This window comes from Epargyreus clarus, unplaced genomic scaffold (assembly GCF_041222505.1).
Source record: "Epargyreus clarus isolate Ecla_fem2 unplaced genomic scaffold, WU_Ecla_fem_2.2 ptg000034l, whole genome shotgun sequence".
NCBI classification, from domain to species: domain Eukaryota; kingdom Metazoa; phylum Arthropoda; class Insecta; order Lepidoptera; family Hesperiidae; genus Epargyreus; species Epargyreus clarus.
Genome location: NW_027332239.1, coordinates 1,776,349 through 1,798,618, shown reverse-complemented (window position 1 = coordinate 1,798,618; position 22,270 = coordinate 1,776,349). Strand labels below are relative to the sequence as shown.

The 22,270-nt window shown below is 41.0% G+C and overlaps 3 protein-coding genes across 4 annotated transcripts in view; 1 reads left to right on the top strand and 2 right to left on the bottom strand.

The window, feature by feature from the left end:
- Window positions 1-1,885: 1,885 nt before the first annotated feature.
- Window positions 1,886-4,337, bottom strand: LOC140755869 (mucolipin-3). Its single transcript, XM_073091213.1, has one exon. It carries the CDS (start codon window positions 4,015-4,017, stop codon window positions 2,212-2,214), a length of 1,806 nt encoding a protein of 601 aa, XP_072947314.1. The 5' UTR covers window positions 4,018-4,337; the 3' UTR covers window positions 1,886-2,211.
- Window positions 4,338-4,541: 204 nt separating this feature from the next.
- LOC140756206 (lipid droplet-regulating VLDL assembly factor AUP1) lies at window positions 4,542-16,474 on the top strand. The gene is made up of 8 exons (XM_073091659.1): window positions 4,542-4,737; window positions 4,839-5,005; window positions 7,492-7,604; window positions 8,542-8,615; window positions 9,035-9,168; window positions 9,869-10,071; window positions 10,676-10,820; window positions 12,053-16,474. The coding sequence occupies exons 1-8, from the start codon at window positions 4,700-4,702 to the stop codon at window positions 12,307-12,309; spliced, it is 1,131 nt and encodes a 376-aa protein (XP_072947760.1). The 5' UTR covers window positions 4,542-4,699; the 3' UTR covers window positions 12,310-16,474.
- A 4,158-nt stretch (window positions 16,475-20,632) lies between these two features.
- Window positions 20,633-22,270, bottom strand: part of l(1)G0007 (ATP-dependent RNA helicase l(1)G0007) — a 123,203-nt gene continuing 121,565 nt past the window's right edge. For both annotated transcript variants that reach the window (XM_073091219.1, XM_073091217.1), the window contains 3 exons: window positions 21,679-21,839; window positions 21,180-21,420; window positions 20,633-20,859 (listed from right to left, as the gene is read on the bottom strand). In XM_073091219.1, coding sequence (XP_072947320.1) covers window positions 20,670-20,859; window positions 21,180-21,420; window positions 21,679-21,839 — 592 coding nt within the window. In that variant the 3' untranslated portion in view covers window positions 20,633-20,669. The remainder of the gene's footprint in view (window positions 20,860-21,179; window positions 21,421-21,678; window positions 21,840-22,270) is intronic.

Sequence of the window (22,270 nt, the reverse complement as noted above, 5' to 3'; positions counted from 1 at the left end):
TTTGCCGATGTTCTACCCAAGTAAAAATAACGCTCTTTAAAGCTTACTGTCAGAGCTTTTACACGGGGAATCTATGGGTCAACTACATCGAAGGCCAAGAAGGCCAATGGGGCCCTGCGCGTACTTTACAGTCATATATTTAGGATCGTGTTGGGACTGCCCCGGAACGTGTTGACGGTATAATGCGCAAGGAAACCGCGGCATTGATGAGAGCTGTACGGGCCACTCACAACACCATTTTCATGGAGGTTCAAAATTATGCCTCGCCTATGTGGCGGAGCTTTGTGAGAAGGGTTATCAGATAGGGGACAGTTCTTTTGGTAGCCCTCCACACATAGCTCTATTATTACTATTAATTAAATTGAATTGTAATGATCATAATACTTACTAATACTAGATTTAAGTTCTTACTAACACACATGGATCAATGTAATCTGTTAAATTAAATTAAATATAACATTATTTATGAATCTATAAGGGATGAGTCTATCTCTAGGCATTTAAAAGACATTTAATGGTTAAGCGACGATGACTAATGATAATAATTTATTGTACCTAGTAGTAAACTGCAAACAATTAGTCACTTTTGTATCAAAAATTGGTTAAGTGTGAATCGGACTTAAGTACGTTTTTCCGTAATAACTATTTTGTGTGCATTTAAAAAAACATTTCTTCAGACTATTCTACTAAATAAGCGAGAAACCGCTAAGGCCTGAAATATTTTCTGAATATTTTAAAATTATAGCCTCGTAGCATAAGCGAAAATATATTTGCGGTATGTTAGGTTTGAAGGTGGTAGAACCCTTTGTGGTTCGATTAGTGTTAAGCGCTGCTGTGTTTCGGTTTGAAGGGTGTGGTAAGGGAGACATACTTTTCCGAGGTGTTCCAGCTTAGTCCTCAGGGGTTGCGGCGCATCTGTGGCCGACCTCCAGTACGAATATCTGATCCTATCTGGGGTTGATTACAGATGTCAATGGGCGACAGTAGCCACTTACCATCAGGTGGACTGCATGCTCATCTGCTACTCCATATTATTATTTAAACAAAAAATCTATGGGTTGATGCAAGCTTTTCAAAAAGGACCTTTTTTCGCCGACACACTTTATTTAGAACTTTATTATTCTTATGATCTTGGTAAAGAGCCTTACATTTTCATACATATCTACGGAACCCTAAAAATGAAGACCAGGTAGATAAATGTTGTTATCTTGTCCTCGTTGAATTTATTTCAAGTAGCTATATTGCCCATTAAGTACAATGACAAAAGACTGATAAACCATTTAGGTATTTTAATTTATTTTTTACTTGTTTCTGCGTGGTTTCTTTCACGCGGAAAGAATGATCATGACTTTTTTACGAAGTAAACAGATCTGCTTAGATATCTTTATAAACCACCTAACCACAGTATAAGGATATTTGTACTGTGGCCTAACCCTGCGACAGACCCTTGATAATCTTTTGAGCTTACCGCTTACTGCTTGAAAATAAAAAGGGAAGTAATGTAGCCTGTCACTCTCAGAATTTAGATGAATTCAACGACATATTATGTTAAAATGACTAAGATGTCTGCTCGACCGGGGATTGAACCCGCACCTTTTACACGTGGTTCAATCCTCACAGTCATCAAAATGTACATGTTTTATTAGTTTGTATTCAGTGCAGATGCACTTTATTATTTAAGTGCTTGTGAACGGACTAAACACCGCGAGCCGAGCGTACAATTGTATTTTACCATTAAAGTTGTTATAATTTACTACCTACTTCAACTTAATAGCGTGTTTTTATGACCTCGGCGCCGTATCGGATCACGTTGACACCGATGAGTCAATGATGCACAGTTAACGAACCGATTACAGTTACATATTATAAAAAAAAAACAATCACATTAATACTTAACAATAATAATTTATTTCGAATATACATGCAAAATCGCTTTATACACATAAAGTAATACAATATATTCAGCTATAATTTTAATTTTCCTAAAGAAAAAAGATAATGATTATCCTACCTTTTGTGCTAATTCTTTGGTAGTGTCAGTAACATGGGAATTTTATCGGGAAGATATGACACATTAAACATAGTTTATATCATCTTTACATAACTATTCAAACAAATCAGCCTTATTTATAGTGATATTATTTACAATATGAGTATACTTCTTATCTTCATAATTTCCATTAATTCATAATTATAAATAGAATAGATATTTTATAGCATATTGAGAGTGGATGACCCACCTCCTATTTTGGAATACGCGCTACGGTAAACATTACAGCAAAATAATGAGTCCATAATGGCATTCAAAGACGTCGAGCTCTGAGTTCTATACATTCCTGAGGATACCTCATCTATAACTATTTCACCAATAAACTGCTGTAGTTCGCTTTTCGGGAATCCCTCTTTATAATATTGTTTAATAGTATCATAAGCATCCATAATGACTGATATAAACAAACTAAGAACAACATATATGTACAAGCTAATGAATGAGTATAAGTAAACTCGACTAAACCACCACAGCATGGGCGATTTTTTTGACATTATTGAAAATGTAGCAAACATGTCATCTCCATTGATTAAAGAAAACAAACACTCAGATGTGGTAGCTAACGAACGGAACTTCATATGGTAGGGCCCAAGAATTAACCAGCCACAAAACATGAATCCAGCGTAAAGTAACAAGGCACAGCATGAAAATCTAAATATCTTTGGAGCTGCCTTTTTCAGAGTCAGTATAACAACATTGTACGTCTTAAAGAAACCTAAGTACCGCAGAACTCCAAACCAAACCAGAAGATTTCCTGTGCCCAAGAAAAGGGAGCAAACATTCCATTGGTCATTTGTGAATTGGTTTCGTTCAATTTGCTCTTTTATTGCAGAGCCCATGATAATAAGTATATCATTCACTATGATCATAATGTACCAAACATTGAGAAACTCTAGCCTGCTATCGAGACTTAGTTCCTTATTATAAGCTCGTCTAAAGAACTGTACAGTTAGTTCTTTAAGGAGCTGAGCTCTGTATATAGCCCGACTGCAGAGTATGAGTGATGCTGAACAGATCAGTATAACCAGAATATTTAGAATACTTCTAAGGATTTGATCAATTTTGTTGTCAGTGATATATTCCTTGTCACCTTTGCAAGTCAATTTGTAAGGTTCAGCTTCCAATGTTAATGACATCTGTCCATCATGGTCTTCATTGTCAAAAATGATTGCTACATCAAATCTAAAACAGTCTGGGGGCGTGATCGGGCCTGCAGCACGGAAATTTATTGTTTTCAAGGAAAACATGAGTTCAGCTCTGATGAGTGATGCAAAATGAACATCCAATCCAGCATCTTTAATAAAGGTTTTCGATTCAAATAGTTTTCCCTCTGTTTTAGTGAAATTAATGCATGTTTCAACAACTTCCGAATTGAACTCATAGCTCTCATTAAATCCATGGATGATGCCTTCCTTATAGTTGTACTGACAGAACACTGGGTCTGGCATGTTGTTGTTCTCATCATTATAGGAGTACGGTCCTATTGCATTGGATAAATTTGCATAGCCCGCAAATGCATAATCAAGAGCACTGTAGAATTCATCCACTTTGTAGACAGCTAGTGGGCCGGCTCCAGGTGGGTAGGCGTTAATCTCTCGTGTGGAGTCCCAACCGAGCAGAAAGAGGTGCGAGAAGCTGATACGGTTGTCCCACGTGTAGTTGACGTGGTTGTACCTGTTGTGCGCGAAGAGACAGAGTTGGAAAGTTACCAGGACTATTTTTATGACTTGAACAACAAATTTGTAGGGGAACTTTCGTTTCGCGCGCCACTTTTCGATCGGATTCATGAAGAAGAACTGCAATTTGCGCCGCATCTTCTCTTCCATTTCTCGGAGAGTTGCAAAAGTGCCCGCGGGTCGTGGCTCGCCTTGAGCTCTGGTGCGATGTTGTTCACTGTTATGCGGTGTTTCCGATTCATCTTCCAAGTCCATCGAGTTATCGTCCGTAGACGACCTTACGTTTTCCATTGATATGAACTCGATAAATATTGCGAATAAAAATCGTTTACCTTCACAAGGAAACTGGATTTGGCCTTGTCTTTCTTTAATTTACACAACGTAGGTAGGTAGTATTGTACTTAGTATGGGAGTTCCCGAGATAACATACGATATTACACCATGGAGTTCGTTTTCGATAAAATTAACTAAACTACAAAGCTGCCTCGTCTTTGTTATTCAATTATATCAGAGTGCAACCCTCCTCGCTTCCTCAGCCTCCTCTTTTATTTTCACAGTGGCATTGGCGAAGGAAAGGAAAACACAATGACTTGACTTTGACGTCAATGACGTCTGACAAGTGACATCCAATCTTATTAGAAGGCAAGCAGCACACTTGTACATGTTTTATTTAAATATTATTTTTTATTATTGCTACCGATAAGTTATTCTACATAATTAAATGCAATTTCAGGTGCACAGTTATTTGTAACGATTCCAAATGAAATAATATTGACAACAGTATGATCCAGAGAGGAAGAGTCCTGGCAACACTGACTTTGGATACGTAGTGCCTAGGTCAAATCAAGTATTACTTTACTCTTTGGTCAAATCACAATTTTCTTGTATAGAAATTCGCAATTTATTAAACTATCCAATATCGTAGCGCTTAATGTTTATAGCGGTGTAATATTTGAGTGTGAATTTAAAGGCAATGGTTTTAACAGTGGACAAATTGATTAACGACGACAGGTAATATACAAAAATTGAGGGAAAGTTTGTGCTGTGCAAGTTTTGGTTGTATTTGTTCGTAATGTTCTCGATGTTTGTGACACAATTATCGTTTATTACAGGTTTTGTGGTGAAAATGTATTGCAGTTTTTGTTATACTTGCCATTCGGCTTGGTATTGATGGCATTTCGGACAGTTTTGGCGTTGATTTTGTGGATCGCGTCCATAATATTGCCGAATAAGTCAGCTGTGAGGCAGATTCTCTCCACTCTTGCCTGTTGGACATTCGGTAAGTGGTATGTTGTGTTGAAATCGCCTGTACACTAATTATTTCCTGGCGTCACAAAAAATTGATAACAGTACGCATAATGTAGGTAACTCAATCAAGTGTTGCACTAAACTTTTTAGAAAACTTGACAACTTTGTTTACATTTTATTCAGACACATTAAAATCCAATAATGGAAATTCCTACCTAAACAACATAATTACTATTAAAACTTTTGAAATCTAATGACAATTGACAGTCAACACTGCTTAAACAGCTGGTTTTAGAAGTATGAAAGCTTACAGTGGCAAAATAAAGTAAGGTTCATACCCAAGTTAGCCAATCCAGGGATATAAGATTTTACACTTAAAAATAAAGTGAATTGTTTACTCTACATAATTTATGTAGATTAACTTTACATTTGAATATATTGAAAAAAATATGTGGTTATTGTAGTAAACCACAAAGATTCTTAGATTTTAAAACCTACAATAGATATGGTCTTGTCTGTGGTCCACTACATAAATAACACTAAAACAAAATAATTTATAAAAACAGGAAAATTATTTCAGAAAAATTAATATTTTACTATTGGTTAATTGCCATAATTTTCGTAATGAGTAATAAATTATCAACATCACAGTGAGTTCATAATATTATTTAACTATATTTTCAAAACAATTTTATGACTCATTGAATAGATTTAAATGTATGATATTTAATTAGATAAATATTAATTATAACATTATTATCATATATATCATCATTATATAAATGGGCTGGAAGAAACAGTTAAGAATACCTTTCTATTTTAATCTTTTAACATTTTTTTTTATTTAGTTTGTCATCTAAGATAAGTGTATGTGTTATCAATGAAATAAATCTTAAAATAAAAAATATATAATAATTAAGTTTTTGGCCAGAAGGTGAAAATTATTATTTGTAAATAAACATTCATACTTTCATCTCATTTCTCAGTACTAAGATTAACTTTATATTATATACACATAAATAGTATTGCACAATTACCCAGACCTGTACCAGATGCTTAAATGCATGATTTAGACTGGCTGCTGAGAATTTAAATCCAGAAAATTGGTTCTAGAAAGACATTTGTATGGAAAATTTCATAGAAACAACATATATTTTTATATCTATTATTTTCACAACATTTATTAAGAAAGTTAACAACTGGTGGGTATCGTATGAAATAACAAGTAAAACATTTTAAAAGGGTCCCCCTATTTATATGAACCTAGCTTATCTAGCTTAGCTTATGTTATTATAATTAAGAACAATAACTTTGGCTTGTTGATAGTATTTTTCAGTTCATATTTATATACTGGATTTTTTTGTGGTTAGTGCTTCGATAAAAATAATATAATTTGTGAGTGGGTTTAGTAGATATGATGATAAAAATATTCCGTTCTTTGCTATTTTTGAATGAAAGTTAAATTTTAGCCAAAAAATTCATGCCATATAAAGTAATATTGCAAAAACATCAAGGTCTTAATTATGTTGTCATCTCGAATTAACATACATGATTGTATATAAAAATTCTACATCATCTACATCTTTGTCTGCAAAACTTTTGAAGTAGACAGGGGATTGTTTTTAAAATTTATATACATCTACGTAGTAGAATGAGTATGGTTGAATTGCAAAGGTACCACCGCTAATGTATTTTTAACGATACTGTGTGTTGCCATTAATCTGTCTGTTTGAAATCAAAATGGCAATGAGCTGCCTATAAAATTATATGTTTTCCAATCTCTCTTCTTATCATGTAGATATATTATCAGGGGTACAGTTTTATAATGCATTGCCAGAGAATTGGTTTTATAATAAATTGCTTATCAAATGTAAAATACATGATTGCTAAATCAGTGGTACATTGTAATGGACAAATTTATTTATTGTAAAATTTAAATTATGTGATTGTAAAGTTACTGATGCTTAACATAAACTACAGTTTAATTTCTATGTAAAGTTAATATTCGTTAACTTTACAATTAATAGATAGATAGATAGATATTCTTTATTGCACATTTCAACACAACATAACAATGATATACAATTATATAGTTAATCATATGCAATAGGCGGCCTTATCGCTAAGCAGCGATCTCTTCCAGACAACCTATGCATGGAAAAGTAAGGAAGATAGTGAGGAAAGTGGGAAGTGTGTATGAAGTAATTAATATTAATTATTTATAATAATAAATTAATATAATAACAACTTATTATTATATTATTGTTGAGTGATTTAAATATGTCTTCAAATTTCTGATTTATTGAAATCACTGCCTATAATATTAGAAATTTCTCAAGAGACACATGAATGTTCAAACTTAGTTATCAGGGGTAGAATTGATTTGTAGCCAAACTCAAGTAGATCTTCAATCCTCATGTTGATTACGAGTAAAAAACTAATGGCTACATATTAACAGATGGATGCTTGTTACTTGGATCCTTGGTACTTAAATATGAATTCTGATCTGTTTTTCAGGAGTGTACGTAAAGGTGAAGGGTAGCAGAGACCAGCGCTGCAGTGTCCTCGTTGCGAATTACGTGTCGTGCCTTGATTCGCTGGCAGCCGCCCATGTTCTTGGTACAATCAGTGTAAGTATTCTATAATTTATAATGTAGAATTTCATAACTAAATGGTATTGATGTGATAAAGGCTGAAATGGACAAATGAAACACCAAGATTCTGATAAAATCGATTCAGCGGTTTGTAGAGTACAGAACAGATACTAATATTCAAAGGTGAAAATTAATTATTACATATTTATTTGAAGTAGGTAATTGGTACCTACTTATCATTTACTTTTTTATCTTAGAATATACTATTTATTTATGTAGGTACGTGGGGAAGTACATACATAATGTATGATCCTAAAGTGTTCTAAAATCTTAGGAGCTTCAACATAACCATTTTATTTGAAATAATCATGAATTATTTTAATATATTCTATTCAAACATCATGTGACCTTGTTGTGTGTTCCTTTAAAATCTGTGGTTTAGAATAAATCATTGTAGTGTTATCGATATTATTAAGTTACCTGGTGACCTCGTCGCGAGGTCGTATTTGCGACGAGTGACCCCGCGACACCTCGGCTTCGTTTACGATTTTCAATTTACACACAGGATAATATATAATTGTAAAATATATTATTATGGCGTATAAAAAAGTTTATAGGAATAAAAACTATTGTGACAGATCGTGTACATATTTATTTTTACGCGAAATGTTCCTTTAATTAAGTTCGCGTCGAATCTAGGATTTCCTACAGTATAGAATTTTCTCAGAACTGCGTATTTCATAACAGGTGTTTTTAAAAGACACTAAAGTTATTTTTGCGGTCGTTAAATTCAACGTAGCGTGTAACTGAAAATATCCCACATCAAAATATATTTAGTTGAAAGGGCTATTTTAGAAACAATATTAGATCAAACATTTTACTTACTTGAATAATAAAGGAAATAATTATCCATTACAATTTATCGTAATATGACGTATGATTTGTAGATGTTTTGATATTTTGAAAATTTCAGTTAAGAAAATGGAAGGTGCCGCCGTTTTTTGCGTCTACCCTCGGTATAAAGAATGTTGCACAATTTGCCAGAAAGTGAGTTGTAATTTTTACATATGCGCGATAAAAATGGTTTACTTATCCAACTTATTTTAACGTTTGTTCCTTTATATAAATACCCCATATGGTTTGAAGTTTCATAGACAATTCTTTATAATTCAGAGATTCCCAAATCAGCAACCACAGTTTAACTTTTGTTTTTAAACCATTTTAATATTTAGACAGACTCTATGTTCCCTGATCATAAAGTTTTTTAAATATCGTCACATTGGCAGAACGATTGATTGATTGATTGAGATTGGCTTCAATTAATACTTGAAATTTCGAGAATTGTCATTTTATTTCTTCTTGATCTCAAGCAAATAGACTTTCCAGAAATTGTAGTTGTAGTTCAAGAAGTTGTCAATTCAGTATTAATGGCCTTAAATAACATTTTGGCTTTCATTTCATTCTAGACAACATTTTGCGGAGTGTCCGAGCAAGCCAGTTCTCCTGCAACCTGAAGGTGGCCCTACAAATGGCAAAGGGCTGCTCAAGTTCACGGATTGGCCCTTCCAGCTGGGGAATAGGGTACAACCTGTTGCTATCAGTAAGTAATTTTTATATTAAATTTCACCTAGTTAAAGGCCTTATGAATGCATAAAAATCGTGGGGTGGGTCATTTATCAGTTGTCTATCTATAACCTTTCTTTATGAATTCACATTGGAGCAGCATAGTGGGGTATGCAATAATAACAAGACATACGAGTCTTGCACTAAAAGAAGATAAAAGTAATTGAATGCTTACCAAAGAAATCTGGTGCATCTGATCCTAAAGAAAGACATTTTGAAAGTAATTGAACCATTTGTGGTTGTTGTCTGTTGCTCCTGTATTTAAAAAAAAGCGCGCCTTTTTGGAGGGTTTTGGAACTATTAGTTCCTACTTACAAGTGCATACTTTTCAGACAGGTCTCTGATATCAGATGTTCCTTCTTAGAAAGGTGTCATCATCATCATCAACCCATTACTGTCCCACTGTTGGGCACGGGTCTCCTCTCAGAATGAGAAGGATTAGGCCTTAGTCCACCTTAGTATGCAGGTTTCCTCACGATGTTTTCCTTCACCGTTTAGCAAGTGATAATTAATTTTCTAATACGCACATAACTTTGAAATCAGAGGTGCGTGAGGGCGTGCCTGGGATTTAGAACCTCGGACCCCTCAATCAAGAGGCCGTGTTTCTTAACCACTAGGCTATCACTGCTGACAAAAGTGTACCCTCCATAAATTAAACATTCCACTTAACTCTTCAGCCGTGGAGCGTCTGTTCACGAACGTGACGGTCCACCGACCGTCGGATTCGCGAACGGCGTTCCCCTGGTCGGATGCGCTCTGGTTCCTGTGGACCCCGGCCACTGTCTTCACGGTGAGGGTGTTGCCTGCGATGGAGAGGAATGAGGACACTGATACCGTGTTCAGCAACCGGTTGAGGCAGGCGATTGCTGATGCGCTCCAGGTTTGTTTTATTGTATAAACTAGGTAATAGGGCGCAACTTACCAACTGTATTGGAAAACTGGTAAATTTATTTCTGTTTAGTTAGTGTTAGATGTGTACGTGTGTGTTAATATTTAAATACATTTTTTTACAAGTAACTGAGACAATTTCTTGTCATGTCATGTAGCAATGTCATGTAGTCACATTTATGATAATTTTGGCTTGTGGTAAGCCTAATCAATCCTGACCTGAGACAAGAGTAACTTTTAAATCTTTGTTTGGAGTTTTACAACCTGTCTTTTTGTCATAGGTATACTATATAATTATCCGAACTTGAAACTACCAGACTCAAAATAGGGATTTAAATGTACTGTTTATATATCATATTCATTCCTTAAGGCGTTTCCGCGCTTATACATGCGCGCGTTCGTGCTTATACATGGATGTGACCGGGCGTGTATGCCTCTATCGTACGTGCGTGTGTGCGTGTATGTGTATGGTGTATGTGATTATCACCGTGCGTGCGTCTATGTTTGCGTAAATGTCAGCGCGCGCGCGAGCGTGTGCCAGTTTTGTATGTGTATGTGTTTGATGTACAAAGTAGTGTGTCGTTGTGCGTGTGTAGGTGGGCGTGTCGGAGCTGCGGTGGGAGCAGCTGAACGCGGGGCGCGGCGCGCGGCGCGAGCCCGGCGCGGAGCTGCTGCGCCAGGCGCGCCGCGTGCGCGAGGTGCTGCCGCGCGTGCCGCTGCCCGACATCCTGCGCGACCTCGGTGAGCATACGCTACTCTGACACTAAGGCCGAGAACGCACTGCGATTAAACGCACGCTGAATAAAAATAGTTGAAAACGCCAAAACGCATACGAACACGCCCTGCGGTTTTCTTTTGGCTTAATTTTATTTCAGTCTGATCATGGATTTCAGGCGAACAGCACGTGTTGTGAGGTTAGTTTCATCGCTCGCCCATCGAGACTGACTAAAACAGCAATGATATTTAAAACTATAAATATGTTACCTGCCCGCTTCTCTATCACTACTTGTGGAAGGAATACGTTATCTCTTTTTTGTCAGTTACGTAATTATTAAGTTAAGATTAAAACTACTTCGCAACAATCCGCTACAAATATCTATGGTGGTGTATATTTTAAATTTTAATTTTTGCATCTGCACACATCCTTTGAGGGAGGGAGGGTGGTACATACTGCATGGTTTAATCGCAGTGCGTTCTCAGCCTAATACTATGTTTTTAACGCTGGTTTTTTTTTTATAACATAGGAATAGCAGACGAGCATGCAGTCCACCTGATGGTAAGTGGCTACTGCCGCCCACGGACATCTGTAATCAACCCTAGACAGGATAAGATATTTCTACCTGAGGTCGGCCACAGATGCGCCGCTATCCCTTAGGTCCTTAGGACTAAGCTGGAACGCCTCGAAAAAGTCTGTCTTCCTTACCACACTCTTCAAAACGGGTAAAAAAAAAATAGCCGCTTGTCTACCGCACGTCCGTCACCCGAGCACCGTCATCCTGGCCGCCAATATTTCGAGTAAATCCGCACCGAGATTTTAACGGGCCGATGTGCCGACAATATAAAACACGTTAGAACTTGTAGTGTATGGACACTGCCGTCACGACATATTAAAATCGGCCCAAAATAATCTCGATATCGGCTCAGTGATCATGCGGTGGACAAACGTCCTTACGGTGTTCTAACATCGAATATAAGCCTGGTACGAGCATAAGTGGATAGGATAATTTTATAATGTAAAATGTTTTTTTTCATTCGAGAACTGCTCGAATTCTCGTTAATTCGTTTCGTTACATACTGCGACCTACATGACCATCCTTAAAACCATTTCAAACGATTAAAAATTACTAATCTGGTCTAATTAGCTAAGTATTAAGTTATTCCTTAGTTTACTGGTACATATACTAATCTAGGATATTTAGCTTTACGTTAGTCCTATTACTTTCTTCTATACTTATAACAATACAATTTTTCAGCAACAACCCGAAGCGTGGACGTGACGATAACGAACTTCCTGGAGGGCGTGACGCCGTACACGGCGGAGCCCGAGCCGGACGCGGAGCCCGAGCCGAGCACCTCGCGACCGAAGTACGTCACGCCCGCGCCCACGGGCACCTTCCCGCGGAGCGCCCGCGAGCGACAGCTCAGCTTCCAGGAGCGCAAAGCACAGATGATCGCCGAAGCCCGACAGAAGTACATCGAGAAACATGGTTTACATGTCCTGAATTGCTAAGGGGTCAACGTACAACAAAACATAGATAAGTATAGATATCTCACCGCCTTGTAATTGAAGGAAGCCGTTAAATGGCTTAAACGGCTGAAAATTCTGTCAGCCGTTTAATGGCTGACATGTCGGTTTACGCGGAACAAGGCCGACATGCGCAGTTAAATAGCCCGAATTCGAAGAAAAAGTGCGGAGAAATATCGTTTCATTCGTAAATGATCTAAAAACATTTTTTTAATATTTTTCAAACACGAAAATAGCTGACAGTGATTTCAATTGTCAAAACTGGTTAGAGATTTTCTTGTTAGAAGTGAGTAATCTTTACTGATCTATGACCCAAAACATAAAACGATGACCCTAACCGTCTTGAAGTGTGGGTCGAGTCGCATCGCATTCGATGAGGCGATTGTCAAAACTATTCTACCAGTTGGGATTCACGTGGCGGAGTCGGATCGGCCCTGATGTATGCATTGGCCAAAAATTCAATTTTTGGGTAATCACTTATTTTTTGAAAAGAGATAATTTTGTATCTGAATTACTTTTTGATTTGACACAGGGAATTACAATTTAATATGTAAAATTTGTGTATTTACATAACCTTATAAACATTATTGTGATGAACCAAGTCAGTCTCTGTATCACTGACTGGTGTGATGCTAAAAACTTGTCAGTGAAACCACATTTGCACTTCGTTTTAAACTATTACTTCTACATTTTTTAGAATCTTCGTCAAAATGGTTGCACTTTTGAAATTATTCAACAATCATAATTCATTTAGTATGTATATTTTTTATAAATCGTTGCGACCTATAAACATGAATTAATTTTTTAAATCCTGCATATTTAAATTAATAAGAAAAGTATCACGAAAGTTTATTTGAAACTTGTTCTGATAAAGTAGGTATTAGTAATATGAAAGACTCTTGAAGTACTTTTTTTACCAAAATCAAGTTTAAATACTTGGTTTGGTGATAACGGTAAACAATGATATGACAACATAATCCTTCCAATAAAAATATTCATTATTATTAATAATCTTTAGCAATAATAATAATTCTGCGCACTGCCTAATTAGGTCACTAATTGTTATTAGGGAAAAATTTAAAGGTTTTAATGAAATAGTTTTCATCTAGAGATTAAAGTTTAAAAATAGTGGAAAAAATTGTTCAAATGTAAATTGGTTCAATCATTTTTTATTTTATCATAAGAACACATTTACTCAAAAAATGTGATAATTTTAAATTGCAATATTAGTGAATATAATCACTAATCATGCAGGTTAATTGTGTAAATTCCACATATAGTTGTATTTTAATTTTTTTTGCACTATTTTTAAAACTTTTGCTTCCAAAAACGATATTGTTATATTAAACATAAAACCTAACTCGTAGAGAAATTCTAGTTGCAAAAATTGTATTAGAAGAGTAGATAATGAAATTACGTAAAATCTGTTATATTTTTACGTGTAGATTCGATGTATATTTCATGAAGTTAAATTATCTATATATGGATAAGTAAGTGATGAATTGTCTCACTCTATATAGGTAATTCGATTTACATTTTTTAAAAATTGTTTTAATCTCATGGTAAATGATTTCTAAACAGTTGTGCCGGTTGAAAAGGTGTGAATATTCCAGAGTAACATCTGCTAATGGTGGGTTGTATAAGAGTTAAATAGGTTGTTGGGTCATTTGAATGACAACTGGTTTCGGGAATCTGTTTGTTTTTTTCTGAAGTTATTAAAGTCTTAAGTTATGGAATTAAAGATAAATTATCTTGTAAAGGTTGTGAAAATGCAAACGGAAATCTTACGGTCGAGTTTACACGTAAAATTAATGAAACAAATAGTGAAAAATATTGTGTCAACGAATAACATTAAGAAATATGGGGCTTGTGATATAATTCAAAATTGCAATAATGATAATAATGATATTGTAATAGATTAATATGATAGAACTTTATGATAACGCTTTTTGAGATAAAGCAGTTGACAGTAGGCAACTTATGTCTTATGTAGTTGTATTTCTGGTTGGTCATATTACATGTCAACGCCAGGTTGTCATCACATGGAACGTTCCAGCTTAGATTTCACGGTGTATAATACCGACCAACTTTAGATATAACTACAGTTCTTGAGGTTGGTTAAAGATGTCAGTGGGCAGCACTAACCACTACTTTTATGATAATATACAGTGGAATAAAAGTAGGAACATATGCTGCCCACCTTTATAGAACGTAACGGTAAAATATGTATTGATTTATATATTTATAAATAAAATAATTCATGTTACAGTAAATATAATTTTCGTTTGGTCGTAGTTTCCATTGAATTTAGTATTTTAGTCACGATTTATATAATAAAGGATTATACGACATATTATATATTTTTATAGTGTTTAGAGATTTCTATTTTCTGTATTTTCTATAAGTCGTCTAATATTTTCAACTATTTGTGTATTTAGTTAGTTTTTCACCACTTGATTGGGTATTGAGGATCAATTGGGATGTATCAATATTATCTATTCTATTGTATAATAATATCTTATATTTCAGGAGATGGAATTTTGGCGTAACCTAACTGCATATATCATTCGAACATATATCGTGCTCTCTGCATAATTCGGAAACTGGGTGGAAATATTAAATTTGTATTATTATGCAAGTTCTAGATACATTTTGTAGAGTTGCTGCTACAACGTACAGCAGCTGTGCTAGTTTTTTTTTTAATATGGATATACAATCGAAGACATTGGTTATCCCAATTGATCACTGACCCGTTTTAACAGTTTAATATACTTATAGAATGTCTTTCGCTTGTTTTAATAACGAATGCGATATTTTAATTTCAAATTATTTATGTGTAATGTAATTTCAAGATATTTTAGTGTAAGTTTTTCGGTTTTTTTATTTTTATTGTAGATTTTTTGTTGGAAATATATGAAGTTTACTTACGTATCCATGAGAACTTATTTTTCAAGCGAACAAAGAAATATTAGTCTAATGGAGTCGAGTATGGGATAGTCTAGTGTTTGCATGCAGGCATGCAAGCAAGTTATGGGGTGTAAGACGTTGTCTATGGACTGACCAAGTCTATCCACAATATGATCGATAATCCATAAACTACTAAACCTACCCCACTTTACATGGTCAGATTGATTTCATTTATTTGTTGCGCTACAACTAACTTTATATTTTCACAAGTATAGTAAACTAGTCAGGCTAGTAGTTGTAGTGACACGAGTGGATAGACATATTATAGCACCAATTATTATTCCTAATTCGTAAGTACACTTCATAGATTTCTCTCATAGTACCTTAGAATTGTAATCATTAGATCTCATTGTAAACTTTCATCCCTTCCATCCGTATGCTTGTAACGAATTGTATATAAAGTTGGTTCATCTCACGAAGACGAGCGATGTTGATTATGATAGGGAGTTAAGATCGAAGTTGATTTAAAACGAGCGCGTTCGTGAGGTGGAACCGTTTTTGAGACGGTTGTTACTGGGTAGACAAAAATTATCCTTCAAGTGCGCACAAACTTTGTCATAATAACAAACACATGCAGGTAACATTTTATAGACATAATTACTCAATACCAACATAATTTCTGGTAATATATTAGACAAATAGATATTATGTAAAGACACTAACGAATATGATTGGCGAGGTTATGTGACAGGCTTATCCGAGTTAATCTAATTAACACATCCTTTATTGTATGAAAATTTTCGTGTATCTCAATTTATTTCGTGGTAATGAGTGTGATGCCAAATTTAACGTTTCTCTACAAATTGAATGTACTCTTAATATCCTTACTATATATTTAATTATGAAGAGGATTTAGCTAAAAAGACAATAGTTTCAGTTAAATAACGGGCTTTAAACATAATTATTCGAACTCCCACGGGGGTAAGTTTGAAATGTAAATTGCACGGGATACTTTCTGAAATTTATTTCGCTAAGTCACTTTTTTGTAAAAATATCTCACATTTTTTTCATATCTACTACATTGTGTTTATAATTAACTGTCTACCCACATATGCTCTGATAGTCCTTCGTTTAGTATTAGATTTTAACTTTACTGCCATAAGGCTTCCTATTCATAGTTATTCTGATTATTAAGTTTGTAACTATTCGATGATTATTATCAAATAAAAAATCGTTAAAAATCGTTTTATTTATTATATTTCCAGTTAAAATGTATACAAAGATATTTACATATTTTTAAGTGATTAAAAAAATAAATGTCAACTTGATACATCTACATACAACTTTAAAATACATATTTCTAATTGATGTCATTTTTATGTACTTATTGATGTACGAAAATCTTATATCTAAAATTCCTTAAACTGTAACTTAATCAACATAAACTAAAAAAAAATATTAAAAAATAATTTATATTAAACATAAGATACAGAAGTAAAACTCTTAAGCCTCGTATTCATTAGGCAACATTTGTCAATAAAGACTGTTTATAAACAGTGTATATCAATGTTTCATCATCTCAGTTACGTGTAAGGGACAGCCCTACACGTTAAGGCTGCATCGCGCCAGCGTACACGGTGCTTACGCTGCAGCGTGTCTTCGCGGAACGGTCAACGCTGACGAGGCGCGTCCCACGTGCCGGTGGCCGTCCGCCATGGGAACAGTTCACTTCCATCGCGGAAAGTGACTCTACCTATCTCATATATTTCTTATTAAAAATTTATAACTACAATTTTGTGAAAAGTTTAAATAAAACTTTTAATTCGTTCGCGTAAATAGACAATTCGATTCTTTCCTCAACGCCCAGCTCCCATAACTTCTCTGTAAACAGTTTATAAACAAAGGTGATGAAACATTATTTATTGAACATCTTGTTGTGCTCTCCACGTTGAATGGAGAGCAAGTCGAAACATTTAGTTTATAAACAGCAGTTGACAGATGTGGACGTGCGTTGGGCGAGTTTATAAACATTCAAATAGTGTGGTCCAACGACCAGATTTCGATGCTCATAGAGCTTTATCAACAGCATAATATGCTTTGGGATGTCTCAAATAAAGAATATAAAAATAATTAAAAAAAAATGATGCTTGGCCCGATATTGCTGCAAAATTGAATATTTCGCAAAAGGAGGTAGAAACCAAGATGCATATTTTACGCTCACAATTTTCCCGAGAAGAGAAAAATCATTTTTTTTCTATTAACACTTATGAATTATTACGTAAGCAGCAGAGAGCATCACTACCTCTTCGGGTGATATCCTAGCAACAACTGACAAGTGCGAAGTTTCAGAAACAGTGTTTGCGGTAAACTTGTTTGTAAACACGCCTTAAAAGTTAATTAACAAATGTTGCCTAATTAATATGAAGCTTTAATCTGCGTAAAACATTACTTTTGCTTTTACTAAGTTACTGGAATACTATACTTGTTTTAATTTTTTTTTTATGAAAACATTACATATTTCATTAATTTTATTGCTGCGGGGGTCCTTTATATCTCCTAGCGTAAAGGCTTTCCTCCGTCCTGTGTTACACATCTCTAATTATTGGTTAATTAGCCAGTGCCGAGTTAGCTAGGTTCTCTAGTGCTGGTCTGCATTTCTTAGCAATGGCTTAATTTCCACAGATTACTTCACCTAATTTGCTAAATCTTCAAAATTCCCTATGCTGGGTTAATTCCCCATGTGTTGGACTTCATGCCTTAGGACTCTGTTCCCATTTCTGGGTTAGTTTCCCCTGAGTTGGGCTACATTCCCTAAGAGTTGTGCTAGTTTTCCTTATGCTAGGTTACAAACTTCTGTTGTACTAGTTTCCTCACGTACGTACTCAGTACCCTAAATATCTATTAGTTTCTCTAGCATTGGATCAATATTCCCAATCTATACTAATTTCCCCATCGCCTACATCTCCTGCTCTGGGCAAGTCCCCCAGCGTCGCGCCACACCCCACACTGCCAGCCCCAGGCTCGCAAACAGGGCCGCAACCCCCCACATAATCCGTGCCAATCCCCCAGTGCCGGGTACCTTTCCACAATCCGTGCTAGTCCCCCAGCGCCGGGTCGCATCCCCCACAATCCGTGCCAGTCCCTCAGCGCCGGGTACACTTCCACATTCCGAGCCAGTCCGCTGGGCGCCGGGACGCCGCGCACGTTCCACACTGCGCCGGGCCGGGCCGGCCTAGAGGCCGAGGCGGTGCGGCGTGTGGCGCTGCGCGGAGGCGAGGCCGGGCGTGGCGACGGGCTGCGCGGGCCGGGCGGCCTAGAGGCCGAGGCGGTGCGGCGTGTGGCGCTGCGCGGAGGCGAGGCCGGGCGTGGCGACGGGCTGCGCGGGCCGGGCGGCCTAGAGGCCGAGGCGGTGCGGCGTGTGGCGCTGCGCGGAGGCGAGGCCGGGCGTGGCGACGGGCTGCGCGGGCCGGGCGGCCTAGAGGCCGAGGCGGTGCGGCGTGTGGCGCTGCGCGGAGGCGAGGCCGGGCGTGGCGACGGGCTGCGCGGGCCGGGCCGGGCCGGCCTAGAGGCCGAGGCGGTGCGGCGTGTGGCGCTGCGCGGAGGCGAGGCCGGGCGTGGCGACGGGCTGCGCGGGCGGGCGCGCTCCACACTGCGCCGGGCCGGGCCGGCCTAGAGGCCGAGGCGGTGCGGCGTGTGGCGCTGCGCGGAGGCGAGGCCGGGCGTGGCGACACACTGCGCCGGGCCGGGCCGGCCTAGAGGCCGAGGCGGTGCGGCGTGTGGCGCTGCGCGGAGGCGAGGCCGGGCGTGGCGACACACTGCGCCGGGCCGGGCCGGCCTAGAGGCCGAGGCGGTGCGGCGTGTGGCGCTGCGCGGAGGCGAGGCCGGGCGTGGCGACACACTGCGCCGGGCCGGGCCGGCCTAGAGGCCGAGGCGGTGCGGCGTGTGGCGCTGCGCGGAGGCGAGGCCGGGCGTGGCGACGGGCTGCGCGGGCGGGCGCGCTCCACACTGCGCCGGGCCGGGCCGGCCTAGAGGCCGAGGCGGTGCGGCGTGTGGCGCTGCGCGGAGGCGAGGCCGGGCGTGGCGACACACTGCGCCGGGCCGGGCCGGCCTAGAGGCCGAGGCGGTGCGGCGTGTGGCGCTGCGCGGAGGCGAGGCCGGGCGTGGCGACACACTGCGCCGGGCCGGGCCGGCCTAGAGGCCGAGGCGGTGCGGCGTGTGGCGCTGCGCGGAGGCGAGGCCGGGCGTGGCGCCACACTGCGCCGGGCCGGGCCGGCCTAGAGGCCGAGGCGGTGCGGCGTGTGGCGCTGCGCGGAGGCGAGGCCGGGCGCGGCGACACACTGCGCCGGGCCGGGCCGGCCTAGAGGCCGAGGCGGTGCGGCGTGTGGCGCTGCGCGGAGGCGAGGCCGGGCGCGGCGACACACTGCGCCGGGCCGGGCCGGCCTAGAGGCCGAGGCGGTGCGGCGTGTGGCGCTGCGCGGAGGCGAGGCCGGGCGCGGCGACACACTGCGCCGGGCCGGGCCGGCCTAGAGGCCGAGGCGGTGCGGCGTGTGGCGCTGCGCGGAGGCGAGGCCGGGCGCGGCGACACACTGCGCCGGGCCGGGCCGGCCTAGAGGCCGAGGCGGTGCGGCGTGTGGCGCTGCGCGGAGGCGAGGCCGGGCGCGGCGACACACTGCGCCGGGCCGGGCCGGCCTAGAGGCCGAGGCGGTGCGGCGTGTGGCGCTGCGCGGAGGCGAGGCCGGGCGCGGCGACACACTGCGCCGGGCCGGGCCGGCCTAGAGGCCGAGGCGGTGCGGCGTGTGGCGCTGCGCGGAGGCGAGGCCGGGCGCGGCGACACACTGCGCCGGGCCGGGCCGGCCTAGAGGCCGAGGCGGTGCGGCGTGTGGCGCTGCGCGGAGGCGAGGCCGGGCGCGGCGACACACTGCGCCGGGCCGGGCCGGCCTAGAGGCCGAGGCGGTGCGGCGTGTGGCGCTGCGCGGAGGCGAGGCCGGGCGCGGCGACACACTGCGCCGGGCCGGGCCGGCCTAGAGGCCGAGGCGGTGCGGCGTGTGGCGCTGCGCGGAGGCGAGGCCGGGCGTGGCGACGGGCTGCGCGGGCCGGGCGGCCTAGAGGCCGAGGCGGTGCGGCGTGTGGCGCTGCGCGGAGGCGAGGCCGGGCGCGGCGACACACTGCGCCGGGCCGGGCCGGCCTAGAGGCCGAGGCGGTGCGGCGTGTGGCGCTGCGCGGAGGCGAGGCCGGGCGCGGCGACACACTGCGCCGGGCCGGGCCGGCCTAGAGGCCGAGGCGGTGCGGCGTGTGGCGCTGCGCGGAGGCGAGGCCGGGCGCGGCGACACACTGCGCCGGGCCGGGCCGGCCTAGAGGCCGAGGCGGTGCGGCGTGTGGCGCTGCGCGGAGGCAAGGCCGGGCGTGGCGACGGGCTGCGCGGGCCGGGCCGGGCCGGCCTAGAGGCCGAGGCGGTGCGGCGTGTGGCGCTGCGCGGAGGCGAGGCCGGGCGTGGCGACGGGCTGCGCGGGCGCGGGCGGGCGGTCGCGGCGCTCGCGCTCGTCCCGCAGCTTGATCTCCGCGAGCCGCATCTCCTCCTCCATGCGCTGCACGTGCACCGCCGCCTCCTTGCGCTTGTCGCGGTTCGTCCTGGGAACACGACATGACCAATGAAGGTAAAACTACTTCTTTTGGGGCGTTGGTGGGGAATAATGAGAGTGAATTTGTACAAAACTGATTTTTTTTTATTGAAGTAGTAAAATGATAATGCAGTTCTTTTGATAATAAATGATCATTGCTGTTCCTTGGATTTCCATAAAAAACTATATAAAACAAAAAATCTACCCAAAGTCAATTACAGGTGCTCACTATATTCCTTAGGACTATAATGGTTCTCTATCTCCAACCATCTTTCCAAATCTCATTTAAATTCAGTTACGTTAAATCTATTACAAAGTAAAATCACTCACTTGCCGGTCTCCTTGACCGAGAAGAACATAGGGCCAAGTTCGGCCAACCAGCGGCCGTCGACCGCGGTGACGCAATGCATGTACTCCTTGCTGGTCATCATCAGCTCGTGGTAGACCACGTAGTCCGGAGAGCTGCCGAGCCCGAACAGCGCGGAGGTGGGGTGCAGATGGCAGGGCATGCCCGTGCGGCAGTTTACATACTCTCCGATACCCTTCAGTCGCGCTGCTTGCTGGAAGTACGCTAGGGAGAGAAACAAATAGATTAGGGTTGTGTTGTATTTAAAGTGGACTAGAATAATATTACTCTTTCCGCTGATGTCTTAGATGACTGAGAATCTTTACGTATCTACCCGTTACCTCGACCTGGTAATTTAGGATTAATTACAGTCAGAAATGATCATGGGTGAAAATAACTACACACAACCTTTCAAACACAGAGACGAATCGCATTACGTTTACATAAATCAACTTTAACACTAGCGACAGAGGTCCCACACACCGGAGCAGATGCACTTCCTGACGGTGTCCCAGTGCGTGCCGCAGGAGAGCAGCGGCAGGCGCTGCTGCTGCAGGATGTCGCGCAGCTGCTGCCGCACCTCGCGCACCTTGCGCATCGCCTTGGCGTGCACGAAGTGCTCCGTGCACCACATCGTCGAGTAGCTGCACACGATAAATAATTTCAAATTATGTACCAACTGAGCCGAAGCTCAAGCTTTATTGACACTAAGGGCCGTATTAATAAACCGATCTCAAGTTTGAGATCTAACTCAAGTGCAATCTTAAGTTCGTTATCGTATTAATAAACAAAACTTAAGTGCCAAACATTAAACGCGCTCTCACTTGAGATCTGTCATCGCATTCGCTAATTAATAAATCAAACTCACTCTCAAGTAGCCTCTTGAGATGCGTTCTGAGATGGTATTAGCTGAGTGTAGTCGGACCTTGACTTGAGTCGACGTTTACGTATCGCCGAGAAATGGATTTTGAAAATATTTTAGACGAAATAGATTATTACGATTATCATGAATTATTACGATAATATTGATGATCGCTTTAGTTCTCGGTTACCAAAAATTTATGTAAGGGTCGCT